This window comes from Papaver somniferum, chromosome 1, assembly GCF_003573695.1.
Source record: "Papaver somniferum cultivar HN1 chromosome 1, ASM357369v1, whole genome shotgun sequence".
NCBI classification, from domain to species: domain Eukaryota; kingdom Viridiplantae; phylum Streptophyta; class Magnoliopsida; order Ranunculales; family Papaveraceae; genus Papaver; species Papaver somniferum.
In genome coordinates, this window is record NC_039358.1 from 44,692,011 (window position 1) to 44,707,924 (window position 15,914).

General features: G+C 33.5%; 1 protein-coding gene across 5 annotated transcripts; it reads left to right on the forward strand.

Annotated features, from left to right (window-relative positions):
- Positions 1-1,149: 1,149 nt before the first annotated feature.
- On the forward strand, positions 1,150-10,559 carry LOC113284723. Of its 5 annotated transcripts, none has more exons than XR_003328381.1 (3): positions 1,150-1,620; positions 3,109-8,975; positions 9,798-10,559. XR_003328381.1 is itself a non-coding variant. In XM_026534177.1 (3 exons), the coding sequence occupies exon 2, from the start codon at positions 4,316-4,318 to the stop codon at positions 4,931-4,933; it is 618 nt and encodes a 205-aa protein (XP_026389962.1). In that variant the 5' UTR covers positions 1,150-1,620; positions 3,109-4,315; the 3' UTR covers positions 4,934-4,938; positions 8,772-10,559. The 5 variants fall into 5 exon arrangements, 4 of the variants coding, with proteins under 4 accessions (XP_026389962.1, XP_026389963.1, XP_026389964.1 ...); XM_026534177.1 differs by having other exon boundaries at positions 3,109-4,938; positions 8,772-10,559; XM_026534178.1 differs by having other exon boundaries at positions 3,109-4,938; positions 8,782-10,559.
- Positions 10,560-15,914: the final 5,355 nt, after the last annotated feature.

The window sequence follows — 15,914 nt, forward strand, 5'->3', positions numbered from 1 at the left end:
TCTTAAAGATAAATGTTGATGCTTCATATAATTCTGAATCTTTGTTAGCTGGTATTGGTATTATAACTAGAAATTCTGCAGGGGCCTATGTCATGGGAAGAGGAACATTGAAAAGAGCTATAAATGTTGAGCAAGCTGAAGCCTGGGCTATGTTAGAAGCTATGCAAATAGCAGCTTCAAATGGCTGGTCTAATGTCATTTTTGAGACAAACAATCTGAGTATCAGTAACTTTTTACAGCATCAAACTAGTCTTTGTCAGTGGCAGTGTTTACCTCTTCTTAGAAACTGTGTTAATATGTGTAATAGTTACCCTATGTGGTCTTGTGAGTTTGTTTACAGGTCTTGTAATAAAGCTGCAGATGCTTTAGCAAAGACAACTCGAAAGCAGAATTTATGTGGGAACTGGTGGGGTTATCCACCTGACTTAGTAATTCCTTACATAAATCATGATGTAAGTAATATGTTTATGTAATATAAAGTTTGGCTTTGGTTTAAAAAAAAACATGGATAATAATGTTTGAAAGGATAGTAGGGCATATGTTTTGCCAAATTCTAGTGGATGACGTTGTTGGATTACTTTTCTCATGTTGTACAACTTGGTTTGCCAACTCGTCCGCCGCCTGATTTGCTTCTCTGTAAGCGTGTCGTATCTTTACGCTTGGAATCTAGTGCATTAGATGTTTGATTTCTTTCAGCATTGTTTGTAGGTACCAAGGTTGGTTATCCTCTGATTGTTATAGGAGTTGGATGATAAGTTGGGAATCCATTTCAAACCAAACCTTGTTCCATTGTTGTTGAATTGCTATTCTTGATGTTAGAAGTAGTCCCCATGTTTTTGCTGTGGTTGATGTCGTAATCTCGAAAGGTGCTGCCGTTGCAATTAGTAGTGCTCCATTTGTGTCTCTGCCACCTACTCCTGCTACTCATACTACTTAAAAACATTTTTGAGAATTCGACTTTCAGAAATAAAAAATATAAAAATTAAGTTTGGAATAAAATTTGAAAATGATTACTACCCCACTAAAAATAGAAAAATGTTATAGGGCCTATGGCCCATGGATGTGCGGTCCATAATACTAGGGTTTTCCCTTCTCTTGTATAAATAGAATGCTATACCTATGTAATAGAAAGTTGTTCTCTTTCTTTTCTCTCTCTTTCTTATTATTAATGGTTCTCTCTCTAACTAATAGAAAGTTGTTCTCTCTCTTTCTTATTATTACTCCAAAACGTTATTAAACACGAAGCTAAACCGCAAAGTGAGATTGGTCAAAAAAAAAAAAATTTCTTTTTTCTACATGGATGATAAACACAAGTTGTTCAAAAAAAAATGGTGCTCGGATTTACATCGTCGCAGTTATGGAATCAGCGTCAAGCTAAGTGTTTCTCTTCCTTTTATCGTGGCAGATTTGATTTGATTTAATTTAATTTATGTGGAAAGGAAATCTGTTGATTTGATTTGTACTAATGATGAAAGGAAATCTGCGATGTTAATGGGTGAAAGATGGGACGAAGGGAATCAGTTGATTTGTACTAACGCCAAAAGAAATATGTTGGTTTGATTTGTCGAGCTAAAGTTAGATTATGTTCTGATTCTTCCTGGTATTCCTTAGGATCGTAAGGTATATATCGGCACAATTTATTTTATCTCTTTGAATCAGGCGAATAGGTTTGGTGAGTTGTTTTCACCGTTTAATGTTAATGAATCTTGGTTTGTGCAAGTCTGATTTTTTTTACCTTTCTTTCAATTAATGATTGGTTTGTCGGCCATGACTATTTGATGTATATGTTGCACATGATGCTGATATTTTTTTTAATTTTTTTTATCTATAAAGTCATCATGTTATGTTTTTTCTTGATTTTCATCCATGATATGTATGATGCCGCGTGTATGAGACCGTGAATATATAAATACCATGATTTGTTTGAACCATTTTGATTGGTTGATTTGGTTTAATTTATTCGGCATAGTAGTATAAACCTAATTATCGCAACACTTGTTTGTTTTTCCTATAGATTTCTCGTCTATTAATTAACCTTAAGTGGTCCATATTTTTTTTTTTATGAATCATAAGATCTAGTGACGTATGATACTCTAAGATTATATGTTGTTTGTGAGTCATCTTTGCTATGATGAATATAGTGCCTTATATTTACTTATTTATTTTATTTTATTTTTATATTTAAAGATATTCAGAAATAAATAATTGTTTTAAAGAAAGAAAGAAAAAAATTTCGATTGTTTTAGTGTTCTGTGTGTATGCATTTTTTTTTGGTGACAATTCGTTTTTTGAGTATTTGGCCGTTTCACTTTATGATTAATTGAATTAATTGAATGAGATTCTTGATCTATGATTACTAAGTATGACATAATAGAATTTGATGCTATGCTGTATAATTTTGTAATGTTTTCATTTCTTTCCATTTTGCGGAAAATGCTACGAAATTTCACTTTTAAGTCCCGTAATTCACTTTTGCGAACTTCCGTAACGTCAACATTATTATAATGAAACGTTTATCTTTTTAGCTAGATTATTTAGTTTCTGACAAAAATGAATTAATGTTAATTAATATACAATTTGAACTTAACAACAAAAAAAAAATTTAATTAATGTTAATTAATATATAATATCCATAATTATCTTCCACTCATAAATAAGATTAATAAAATATTAAAATATAGGGGTAACTATTTAATTTCCTCAAATACATTCATGAACATGCAAATAAAATTAAAATAATAATAATTAAAATATATTCATGCATTCATGCAAAGTCAAATATATGGATAACTATTTAGTTTCCACAAATAGGATTGGTTTCATTTTTTGAGCGATGCCGATTCACAACTCACCAAAAATTTCTCTCCTGTGATTCTCCGCAAACCTCTTCCCTGCACGAAGTTGATTATGTTTTTCTTGCTATCATCGACCTTCCCCACTTCTGATTTTATTATTAGTTACCAATTGTTTTTACGTTGTTGTCTTAATCTTTCGTCTTCTTTTTGAAGCTGCAAACCCTAGTTCCATAGGTTGTTTTAATCAATGTTTGTTATGATTACCTCGAGCTAATCTAACTTGATTTCTTGTGATTTCATTCTCCTTTTTCAGATTTCATCCCTTCTCTCCTTTCCCAAACCTGATTGGGAGGATTAGGGTTTTCAACGGAAGCAGTGGTCGAGGTGAAGACCCACTTTCTATATACTATCAAATTATTCTAATTCTACAAATTTTGGAAGTGGAAGCGAATCTTCTCCAATTTTAAACTCTGGAATTGTTTATGAATTCAGAAGCGCCTAGTTTACTTCATTCACTCGTGCAAGTAATCCAGGTATACACTCTTTTTAGCAATCATCCTTTATTCCTTCCACCGAGGTTACAAATTCAGCTTTCTTCCCAAGTTTTTAACTACTCTCTCTTGCGCAATATACAATTCAGTAGCATGAATTACACTTGGCAAATTTCAAGTTTTGAACTTGATTGGGAATGCATATATTTACATACCCACTATCTTCACAACATTCATACAGAAAGATTTCGCCAAAGAACTCATTTCACAAACTACACAGCTCACTTGTGTGTCTCAACCCAGGAAAAGCAAAAAGTTTACATTGTCTGCAAAGAAATCTTGCTAAGTCAGTTAATCAATTCAATAGCCTCTTCTTCAACTGGTCTCAATACCAATACTAGTAACTCTCTGAGAAGCAAAAATTTGTCAAGAAGAAACAACAAGCATGTCAACCTGCAAGGAAAAGGGAGAATTATTGATTCTTATGCTCTAATCGGATATGTTTGTAGAGAAAGTGAAGTCACTAGAATATGTTGTCAGTTTTGCAATCAGGCAAAGATTGGGTGCTCAAAACGAAGTGGTGATTATTACAACTGGAAGGAGGAATGTTTTCATCTTCAGAATACACTCAAGAGGGATCTTTCAAAGAGTCTTAAGGGAAAGACCACATTCAGTAGGAGGACACTTGCTAGTTCTACTACCTTGGCAGTTTCATATGAATATGCATAGAGCTATTTTTCAATTTGAAGTCTTTTTATTGAGTTTAGGCTCAGAGCTGACCTGGATAGAGACAACATTCCTTTTCAGATTGCATATCAAGCTGGAGAACCAACTACTATTTTTAATAGAGATCCAACTGGTGTTATCAAAGCAAAAGTTAGACTGGGTGTTAATCTGCCTATTGTTAAAAAAGTGCATATAACTCTAGAGGATGGAGAAAGAATTAAAGTAGCTATCTTTTACCTGGGATTTCCATCAGCAACATGTAGAAGTTGTTATGTTTTCAATCACAATGAAAACTACTGTGGGATGATTACTAATGTAGCTTGGATGGCTGTGCCAGTTCTAAACTTGCAAGGTGTTAACCCTTTTGAAGAACAAGTGGAAGAATTAGTGCAAGTTATTCAGCAAAACATGGATATACAAAATGGTGATGGAGCTCAAGCTAATCAAGAACCAGTTATTGAGGCTGAGAATAATTATGAGGAAGTAAATGAAGCTGGAGAAGACAACATAGCTCTTAATGTGGCTGAGAATGATACTGAGGTTTCAAAGAACCAAAATGACGAAGGGAATGAAGAGGTTAATAAAGAAATTATTGTTGATATAGGGGTTGATAACTCAGCAAATGGAACTTATGTGTCAGAAATCAACAGATTTGACTTAAGAACCAATAAGAGAAGGAGGACTGAAGATGTTATCTTGGAAGCTATGGAAATGAAGGGTTACATCCAAGAAATTGATAGAGCTCTTCATGTTCTTGCTGATGAAGTTGTGAATGATGGAGTTTCTAGAAGAATGGAGTTGGGTGAATCTTCATCTAGAGAAGAAATTTTGAATGACATTGAAGGTGTGGACAATGTATATGGTCTTGGTGGGTCTGATACTCTTCTGTTGCAGATGCTGGAAATCAAAAGCTCTCAATAAACCAGGTTCCCTTTTATCACTATTTTAAAAAAAAAATCTGCTCTTGATTTCTGCTTTAGCCATTTAAGTTTCCACATCTTCTCCTTTTTTAATCTTTGCAACCAAAATTTAGCCCTATTCTTGTTTAGTTTTTATATCTGTTCGAAGTATTATCTTTTAGTTTTTATTAAAATAAAATTTTTCCTAAATTTTGAGATGAAGTTAATATCTTGGAATTTGCAGGGAATAGGAAAACCCCTTACTAGAAACCACTTAAAATTTATCCTAAGGAAACATAACCCTGATTTCTTATTCCTTGCTGAAACTAAAGCCACAGAAGACAATATGAACATCTTAGCTAGAAATCTTAAGTTTCATAGCTGGTTAGCTGTCCCTAGAATATGCTTTTCTGGTGGGATGCTCATAGCTTGGCACAATAACATATCTGTAAGATGCATTGCTGATTTTTTTGACATATGTTTTTTTGAACTGCATGATTGCCATAATAACTGTTGGAATGTGATTTGTATGCATGGGTCCTTAAATGATTTAGGAAAGAAAATGCAATGAGACAAAATTAACTATTTTTTTAGTTTAAATCCTAATACTCCCTGGATCATTATAGGTGACTTAAACTTTGTGTTGCGTTAATGATAAGCAAGGTGGGAAAGACATCACTCATATTAATAAATCCATTCATGACAACATCCATAGTCTTGGACTAATGGATCTTAGATTTCAAGGAATCCCTTTCACATGGTCCAATAACAGAGAAGGTCACGAAAACATTAAAGAAAGAATAGATAGAGTGCTCACTTCCCCTGTTTGGTTTACCATGTATCCTGATGCTTTAGTTAGTCACTTGTCTAGAGTAGGTTCTGATCACACTCCGATTTTGCTAAATTGTAAGCCTGTTAAGATTAATATTCGCAAACCTTATAGAGTTATTAGAACTTGGTTTAGTCATGATAATTTTAAAAAACATGTTGCTGATAATTGGGACTGTAATATCAGAGGCTCCTTTGCTTTTAGTTTGCAAAGAAATCTTAAAAATCTTTCTTACACTCTCTCTGAATGGAACAGATCTTTTTTTGGTAACATTTTTCAAAATATCGAAAATCTTAATTAAAAAATAGAACATCTCCACTCTATGGATCCTTTACCTATGTTAGAAATAAAAGATACTCAGAACAGCTTAGAAGTCTGGTACAACATAGAATATGATTACTCGAATCACCTCTCGAAAGATAAATTTATTAAAGACTTTGATCGTAATACATCTTTCTTCCATCAATACGCTAACAACAGAAGAAGAATTAATCATATTCACACTCTTAGAGATGATACTGGTCTCTGGATTGATGACAACACTCAATTATATAATATGCTTATCAAACATTTTAAAACAATTAGCATAACTAACAATACGCAACACCTTAACTTACTAAACAGTCTTATTAAACCTTGTATTAGTGAAGCTGATAACAATAGTCTTATTAAGATTCTTGATGAGCTTGAAATAAAAAATACTCTTTTCAACATGAACCAATGGGGTGCTCCTGGCCCTGATGGTTATCCTGCCGGTTTCTTTAAAGAAAACTGGGATTTAGTGAAATCGGATATCACTAACTTTGTTCAAGATTTTTTCAGGAAGAAGTTTTTACTTAAAGAAATGAATTATTCTTACATAACTCTTATTCCCAAAGTTCAAAACCCCTCCACCCCTAGTGACTTTAGACCTATCAGTCTTAGTAATACTACCTATAAATTGATAGCTAAAATCTTAACAAACAGAATAAAACCTATGCTTACTAAGATTATTTCTCAAAACCAGTCTGCTTTCATTCCTGGTCGTCAAATTACTGATAATATCGTAGTTGTGCATGAAATCTTACACACTATGAAGAATTCAAAAAACAAAATGGCCACATGGCTCTAAAAATTGATCTTTCTAAAGCATTTGACAGAATCGAATGGGATTTTCTGAATCAAACTCTCCTCTCTTTTGGTTTCTGTGAAGATGGTTGCCATCTTATTATGCAATGTGTTTCTACAACTTCCTTTTCTGTTCTTTTGAATGGTGTTCCTGGTGAAAGGTTTATTGTTTCTAGAGGAATCAGGCAAGGGGATCCTTTGTCCCCTTACCTGTTTATTATTTGCATGGAAGTGCTTTCGAAAATGCTCTTTAAAGCTGAGGAAGATAAACTTATAACTGGTGTTAAAGTAGCTAAAACTACCCTTACTGTTTCACACCTTTTTTTTGCTGATGACTTCTTTTTATTTGCTAAATCTAGCCTTATTGAAGATAAAAATTTAGTTAATATTCTTAACACTTTTGGTAAAATGACTGGTCAAGTAGTAAATTTTAACAAATCGGGTGTTTACTTCACACCTAAGATGCATAACAAACATTGTAAAATTATCTCTAAAATCTTAAAAATTAGAAAAATCTCTAAGAATGATAAGTATTTAGGAACTCCGCTTTTCTTTGATAAAAATAAAGTGAATAATTTTGAACCTCTGCTTAACAAATATTACACTGTTCTTCAAGGCTGGATTGGAAAAATGTTTAACCAAGATGGTCGCACTGTTTTAATAAAACATGTTCTTAGTGCTTACCCTAATCATCAAATGCAGTGCCTCGCTTTTCCTAAAAGAACTTTAGATAATCTTGATAAGATTTAGAGAGATATATGGTGGCAGAAAAAGAATAAAAAATGTTATTATCCTAAAGCCTAGCCTAGTATTACTAAAGATATTCGGCAAGGTGGACTAGGGATTAGAAACCCGCATAAACATAATCTAGCTTTAATCACTAAACTGGCTTGGCGGCTACTTCACAATCAGGAACAATTATGGGCAAAAATTCTTAAGCATAAATATTTCAGAAGACACCACCCTTTAAAGAAAACTAGAAAGCATAAGAACTCGTGGATCTGGAATAGTATCAGAAAAGGACTTGATGTTATTAATTCGCATTATATCTAGCAAGTTAATAATGGTGAGACAATTAACATTTGGACTGATTTCTGGCTCCCCAACCAAACACAACTTTTAACTCCTATGATTTATGACTGTAATATGCCTAATTATGTCTGTGATCTTATGAATGCAAATGGAGATTGGGATATGTGCATTATTAGTTACTACATTGATATTGCTTATCATAATGCTATTAAAGTTGTTGCTACTACCACATATGAGCATGATAGAATCAGATGGAAATCTACGACTTCTGGGAATCTCACGACTAAGTCAGTTTATAATTACCTGACTAATCTTCAGTTTGACAAAGATGAAACTAATTTCTGGAAACAGATTTGGAAACTTAATATTACCCCTAAAGTGAATATGTTATGTTGGAAAGTTGTGAATAATGCTCTTGATCTTGAGAAAAACATGTCTAAATATGTTAAGGATACTGAACCATACTGCCTGATGTGTGATAATCAGAATGTTGAGGATGAAATGCATTTATTTGTGAATTGTAGCTTTTCTAGGAAGGTTTGGAAAGCTTTTAATCTGAATAACATCCACCTTAACAGTGGAAATACTAATATCTTGCAATGGTTTAAAACCTGGATGAATGTTAAATCTCTTAATGAAAAGCACAATTTGATTTCTTTTATCTTGTGGTTCATCTGAAAATATAGGAACAATATGCATTTTGATAATGTAGTGCCTGATGTGCAAAAACTGATTGATAATATTAGAGCATCACACCTGAAGTTAAGTCTAGATAGGGACAATAAAGATGGTCATGTTTCTACCGATGCTAATAAGTCTCATTACAACAGTCACAACTCTGACAGTGACAATTATGATTGGTTTATACACTTTGACGCCTCTTTTATTGAAGATGATTACAGTATGGGATATGCAATCTCCACTCTTGATAAAACAGGGACCAGAAAACATTGTCGAGCATGATGCAGCTGGGATTCCATCCCCTTAGAAGCTGAAGCAAAAGCCGGAATTGAGGCGATAAGGTGGATGAAGGAACTAAAACTACAAAATTGCTGCATAATCAGTGATTGTCAAATCTTGATGAAAATTTTGAAAGGTGAAGCAGATCCTGAAAACCAACCTTGGAGGTCTCAAACAAGCATCAATAGATGCAAATTTTCTCTTATGCATTGTGTTTCGGTTTCCTTTATGTATAAAGGGATAATTGGCCTTTGGTACTCGGGTTTTGTCTAAGACTAGGCTTTGGTCTAAAATTTTTCCAATGTTAGTGCTTGGTACCTGGACTGGACGTTGACCTATGTTGACTAGATTAAGTTGAATTTTAATTAAAGGACCCGAATTATTTTCATTATTTTATTTAAACCGTTAGATCCTTGTTATCTCGACGGCCAATTTTTTTTTCATAATAACTTAACCTTAATCTCTTCTCTCTCTTTTTATCTTCTTCCTCTCTCCCCCACCTCTGCCTCCGACATTTTCTTCTTATTTTTTTCCTTCGTTATTGATAGATTAGCTGAATCAGAACCAATGTCGAATTTATTTTCTTCTTTCCCTCAAATCACTCCGAAACAATTCCAAATTGCTCCCATTCAATTTCACTTTTAGGGTTAGTAATTCGTGGGTCTGAAATTGAAATTTAGATTTGTATTTGATATTTGTAATTGGGTGTCTTGCAATTGAACAATCATTATTTGTGAATTGTTCAAAATATTTTATTGTGAAGTTCATTAGTTGATAAGATGAAGATGATATGAATATAGGGTTCTTTTGGATTTTGTTATCAAGAATCATCTTGGAATTGGAGGGAATCGGGAATAACAAGATGATGAATTAGGGTTCTTCTGAGAGAGTTTAGTTTTAAAGTCTAGGGTTTTGATTTGTTGCTGCTATTTTGATTAGCTTGATTTTGGATTTTCAGGGTCGTAAGTATGAAGAAAAGATGGTCGAATTAACGGGGTTCTTGGTGGAAGAAAGAGATCTATTAATATATTAATCAAAGACGAGAAGTAAATGAATTTGAGATTTCCAATCAAACAGAGAGAAGAAATCAAGGGTTTGTGGTCGCTATGGGTGGATGAATTGAACAGAAAACAAAATTCCTACCATGAAACAGGTTGAGGAAGAAATTGGGGGTTTTGAAATTAGGGTTCTACTATTTGTGGTGAACACCATGGGTGGTGACGTTGAGTTTGCGACGGAGAAGCAGTTTGGTGGAATTGAAGCTGAGATGGAGATAGAGTATGATTGGAGGAGTCTTCTGATGGTTCAAGATCTGGTGGTTTGAAATCAAAGCTAGAGAAGCCGAAGAACAGGTGGTATGAATTATTAGAGTGAAAGAGAGAAAGACGGTGACGATGATGGGCTTGGAGAAGATTGATTATGTAAATGTTAAGAAAACCAAGGTTATTATAGTAAGTGCATAATATAATTTCATTTTATTTTGTAGTTTAATTAATAAATTGGTTTATTAGTAATTTTTAAACAGAAGTCAATATTTAACCTAGTCAACGTAGGTCAACGTCCAGTCCAGGTATCAAGCACCAATGTTGGACAAATGTTAGACTAAAGCCTAGTCTTGGGCAAAACCTGAGTATCAAAGGCCAATTATCCCATGTATAAATCTAGAACCTATGTTAATTTCGAAGACAAATTAGCTAAAGAAGTAAGATGTAGGAAAATCAGTTATTTCTCTACGGAGAATGAAAATGGAAATGTAATGTCAAACATCCTAGAAAGAGTTAATCTTGGATTAACTCCTATCTTGTATATTTTGCAAACTTCAGCTTATATATAAATAAATGTCTTCTTATCAAAAAAAAAAATTTAGTTTCCACAAATACATTCATGCACATGCAAATATAATTAAAATATATTCATGCATTCATGCAAAGTCAAATATATGGATAACTATTTAATTTCCACAAATACATTCATGCATATGCAAATACAATTAAAATAATAATAATTAAAATATACTCCCTCCGTCCCACTATTAGATGACCTATTTAGTTTAAAGTTTTGTCCCACTATTAGTCGACCTATTTCATTAAACAAGGAATATTTCTAAACATATCATTTTGATTGATTATCGGTAGAATAAGAAATATGTATAATTTAATATTCATGTTTATATTCGTTAAGTAGGTGTTTTAAAATATTTTGAGTCCTGTTATTAGGAGGGAAATAACGGATACGAGAGGGAAAGAAATTTACAAGTTTCGGTCAATTTCGAGTCCAAGTCAAAATGTTAAAAATGATTTTATTTTTTTTCTAAGATGCCAGATCTGTCCCTACTGTCATCTCCACTTTCTAATATGCTTATCTGCATCGAACAATAGCTAACACCAACGTTAATGATTCGATTCTAACTTTCACTGATTTGTTAGGACGTACTATTAGTTTTAACTTTTAAGAATAAGCAAACTCTCTTGTCACAAGTTTTTAGCCTCTTTGTATACCCATTCAAATACCTGAGCAATGATGCACAAGTGGATTTAATCTGATTTCATTAACAACGTCCCCCAATTCATCATTTTCAATTAAGATCATACCACCGATCAAAAGAACAAAAAAGATTAAGAACCAGACCCAAATCGTCCATATGTTCTGCCCCTTTTTCAGTAATTGGTCCAAGCACGTCAATGACACCATGATTTACTACCTGAATAAAAAATACTCATGTATCACAACTTGTTTGATGTTAGTATCTCACAATATTGCTAGTATAAGATAATTAGAGAATTAGGGTTTATAACACGGTAGGAGTTTAATTGGTTTTGGGTTGCTTTGGTCGTTAGGGTGAAAAGAATATTGTAGACATTTTGATATTTTATAATATGGTCAATCCCTCCTCTAAAATTTTTATTCCCTCCCCAGAATCCTTTCCTCCTCAAATCCATTCTTTTCCTCCTATTAACAGGACTTTGATTTCAATGATACAGCGTTTATGAAAATTCATGGTATAGTTTGAGAGAAATATCAATTCTATATTTTACAAATTATTATCATAAGGGTACAATTGTAAAAAGTACTCCCTTTCATTCCTTGCCTTAAGAATTGTGCAAACTTGAACTAGGTCATCTAATAGTGGGACAGAGGGAGTATTCATATTCATGCATTCATGCGAATTGCAAAGTCAAATATATGAATAACTATTTAGTTTCCACAAATACATTCATGCACATGGAATACAATTATAATAATTATTATTATTATTTCGTATAAATATCACACTTAATTATTTAAATTTAAAAATGATGTCATTCAATTGTTTGTTTTGATTCATGTGAAACCAAAACACTAAACTGCACTATTGCCTTTTTTTTTTTGAATGTGCGTGTAACTCTCCATGGACTTTGAACACGTTATGACCTTAACGAGTTAACACTACTGACTGGATCATCATAATTTGGCCGTCAACCGGGTTATAAATATTTTTTTTGGTAAGGTCTTTTCCAGTTGGACCCAACTCGGGGCAAAAATGCATTTTGGACTCAGAAGTACTTGAGCATCATTGTGCATTTGAGGTGGAAATCATTTCTTTGAAAAGAAAAAGGAATATATTCCTTCGTACAACTTTATGCCAATGACAACGCACTGTCTAAAAGGTAGAGCTACATATTTCCTTGCGTTTCTAAACACGTGCATCCCAATTTTGTGGAAGAACTCACAAAAAGTGATGTGATTCAGATTTTTTTTCTTTCTCCCTCTTCCATTTTTTTTACTTCATCCGTAAACTAATGAACCAATATATGTTAAAACATCAACAAGAGATTCACTGTCTTTAGTAGGCTATTCAACCTAAAGTAAATGGTTGATATTCAAATGAGATTCTCTTGACCCGTTGAGATGAAGAAATTTCTCAAATTAAGCTAATCGTAGAAAAATTGGAAATAATAAGAACTCCGAAGTAATGAGGGCTAGACGTACTGACACAAGTGAAGCATGTGAAAAGATTTTGGAATGAATCTTACCGGTATTGGTACATGCAACGCAATGTAGGTACCATAGTAGCAACCAATTTCCACTGGAAAGGTCATACTTTAGACATCAACTCTAATGACAAGAAGAAATTTGCCTGGCCAATTGACTATTTATTTGAATTCGACCCAATGTCTGCGCTTATGGAATGAAAAGTACATCATTCCAACGAGACATCAATTCTCTATAGCACTTGAGATATATCCGGATGAAAAATATATCATCCCCTGAAACGTAACGTATATTCACTCCAAAGTATTTGAGTTCAATATCACTTTTGTTACTAATAAGGCCACACCACTTATCTAATATCTCAAGACTCAATGTCTAACAAATGGTGGTTTTGCTCCCACTAATTTAAGGAATATACACTAGTTGTGACTACGAGGATTGGATCATCGAGCGCGTCACTTCTCAAAATTTATTTTCAAGATAGAACAAAGACATCACAAAATCTCTACATGTACCGAGAGATAATCATACCTTGTTATATTCCAAAGAAAGCCATGCAAATGGATATCATGTGGAACCTCACAGTGATGAGAATGTAATTGATTTCATCTTTTATAGTCTCAAATATATTTATAAGGAAATATATTTTAGAGAAACTAATGAGTCAATCTAGTGAAATGTAATTCACTATATTATTTGGATTATTGAATCCATATTGACTCCGACGATCAAATGTTGGGAATTGACTCAGGCTTTGGGCATAACGATAACAACTTTGGTTGTAACGTGATCGTTTTGCAAGGACTCATATGAACATCTGAAAATAAAGGGGTCTAACAACCACACTCAACAATTCGTTTGGCAATCTGATAGGACTTACTCCAATATACTTTCTAAAGAATCAACTAGACAGACAGACTCAATCTAGAGTAAAGTATGTCAAAGTGCTTAATATCTCTAACTCTTAATTCAATCCGCAATCAGCAAATAGAAATCTGTGAGCCCGATTGAATACAAGAGGAGTCACTTGAACGGTACCAAATACCAATGTTCAAGTGTCAATCAATGTAAATCAACAACCAAAGGTTGTATATTCTAATTGATTGATCTTAACACACAACCTGTGATATTTCAATTATATAACAAAATATAATGCGGAAAAGAAATAACACATACCAAAATTTTGTTAACGAGGAAACCGCAAATGTAGAAAAATCTCGGACGTAGTCCAGATTGAACATCACACTGTATTAAGCCGCTACATACTCTAGCCTACTACCAACTAACTTCGGACTGGACTGTAGTTGAACCCTAATCAATCTCACACTGATTCAAGGTACAGTTGCGTTCCTTACGTCTCTGATCCCAGCAGGATACTACGCACTTGATTCCCTTAGTTGATCTCACCTACAACCAAGAGTTGCTACGACCCAAAGTCGAAGACTTGATAAACAAATCTGTCTCACACAGAAAAGTATATAGATTGAATAAATCTGTCTCCCACATAATACCCAAGAGTTTTTGTTCCGTCTTTTGATAAATCAAGGTGAACAAGAACCAATTGACAAACCGAACTTATATTCTCGAAGAACATCCTAGTATTATCAATCACCTCACAATAATCTTAATCGACTAGCGAAACAAGATATTCTGGAATCAAAAACGATGAGACAAAGATGTTTGTGATTACTTTTATCTTGCCCATCGGAGAAATTAATCTCGAGTCAATTATTTCAATTGTACTCAATACGATGGAATCGGGCAAGATCAGAACACACAACTACAAAGAAAATAGTTAGGTTTGGCTTCATAATCCCAATGAAGTCTTTGAAGTCGTTAACATACAGGGTCTCTAAGAAACCTAAGGTTAAAGGAGAATCGACTTTAGTTATGCAACTAGTAACACACAGGAGGTGTGGGGATTAGGTTTCCCAGTTGCTAGAGTTCTCATTTATATAGTTTTCAAATCAAGGTTTGCAATCCAAAGTTACCTTGGTAACAAAGCATTCAATATTCGTCGTTAGATGAAAAACCTGATTCAACCAAGCTAATATCTTTCAACCGCTAGATCAAACTTAGCTTGTTACACACAAATGAAATGTACCCTCATTTGTGTTTATGTAACCGTACCTAAACATGTACACCATGTTGGTTCACAAATAGTTAACCGAGGTTAGCCATATGATTACTCTCATATCAACCTTATTCATCTTAACCATAACTAGTTTAAATGACTCAAATGAAACTAGTTAAAGAGTTGTTCAATTGCTATATTCTCATAAAAGTATACAAGAACACAATTGAAGCAAAATCGGTTTGATTCACTTGAATCAATCATGAAAATTGTAGCCACGTTTTGCAAAGATTGAATTCCTTATTATATAAATGTTTATGTTCATGTTTAAAACCGATTTTAGAACTTTAACCTTCAAGTATGCAAACGGGTACGCATACTTGAAATACATGGATTAAGATCGAGTTACACCAATATGCAAACGGGTACGCAAACTTCAAATCCCAACAGAAATTCTCGGACATGAACTTGTACGCCAGTACGCAAACAGGTACTCATACTTAGGTTCCCGGATTTGTCAAACCAACAGGTATGCAAATGGGTGCGCATATTATGGTTCCCGGGCATGGATTATATATGTGTAAGAGTGCACAACATGACATATCCAATAGTAGTTAAGTGTTCTAAACTCTTATTTCAATAATTGAAACTTTCTTAGAGGATGACAATAGCCGTTTTTCACATACTATTAGCATCAAAGCATTTTTCAAGTTATTGAAATAATCATTACGAAACATTCCAAGGCAACACCAAATGATTGTATCACACAAACCATGTAAGATGTTACTCCGCAATTTTCACATGATATAAGATGAACTTGGTCGAAGCGAAAGCTTGCCAACACATATCTCGAGAAATATGTAAGGGGGATAAACTCAGCTCGAAATCTCAAATGCGTATATAGAAAACTATATCGTAATACGACTTATGTCTCAATATAGGAGATAGAGTAGAAATAGACTTTCCAAGTGATAGATAAGTTTAAGTCTCCACATACCTTTTGTCGATGAAGTTCCACAAGCTCCCCTT

Coding starts and splice junctions, on each gene's coding strand:
- LOC113284723 (XM_026534177.1), top strand. CDS start 4,316: ATGATTACTAATGTAGCTTGGATGGCTGTGCCAGTTCTAAACTTGCAA.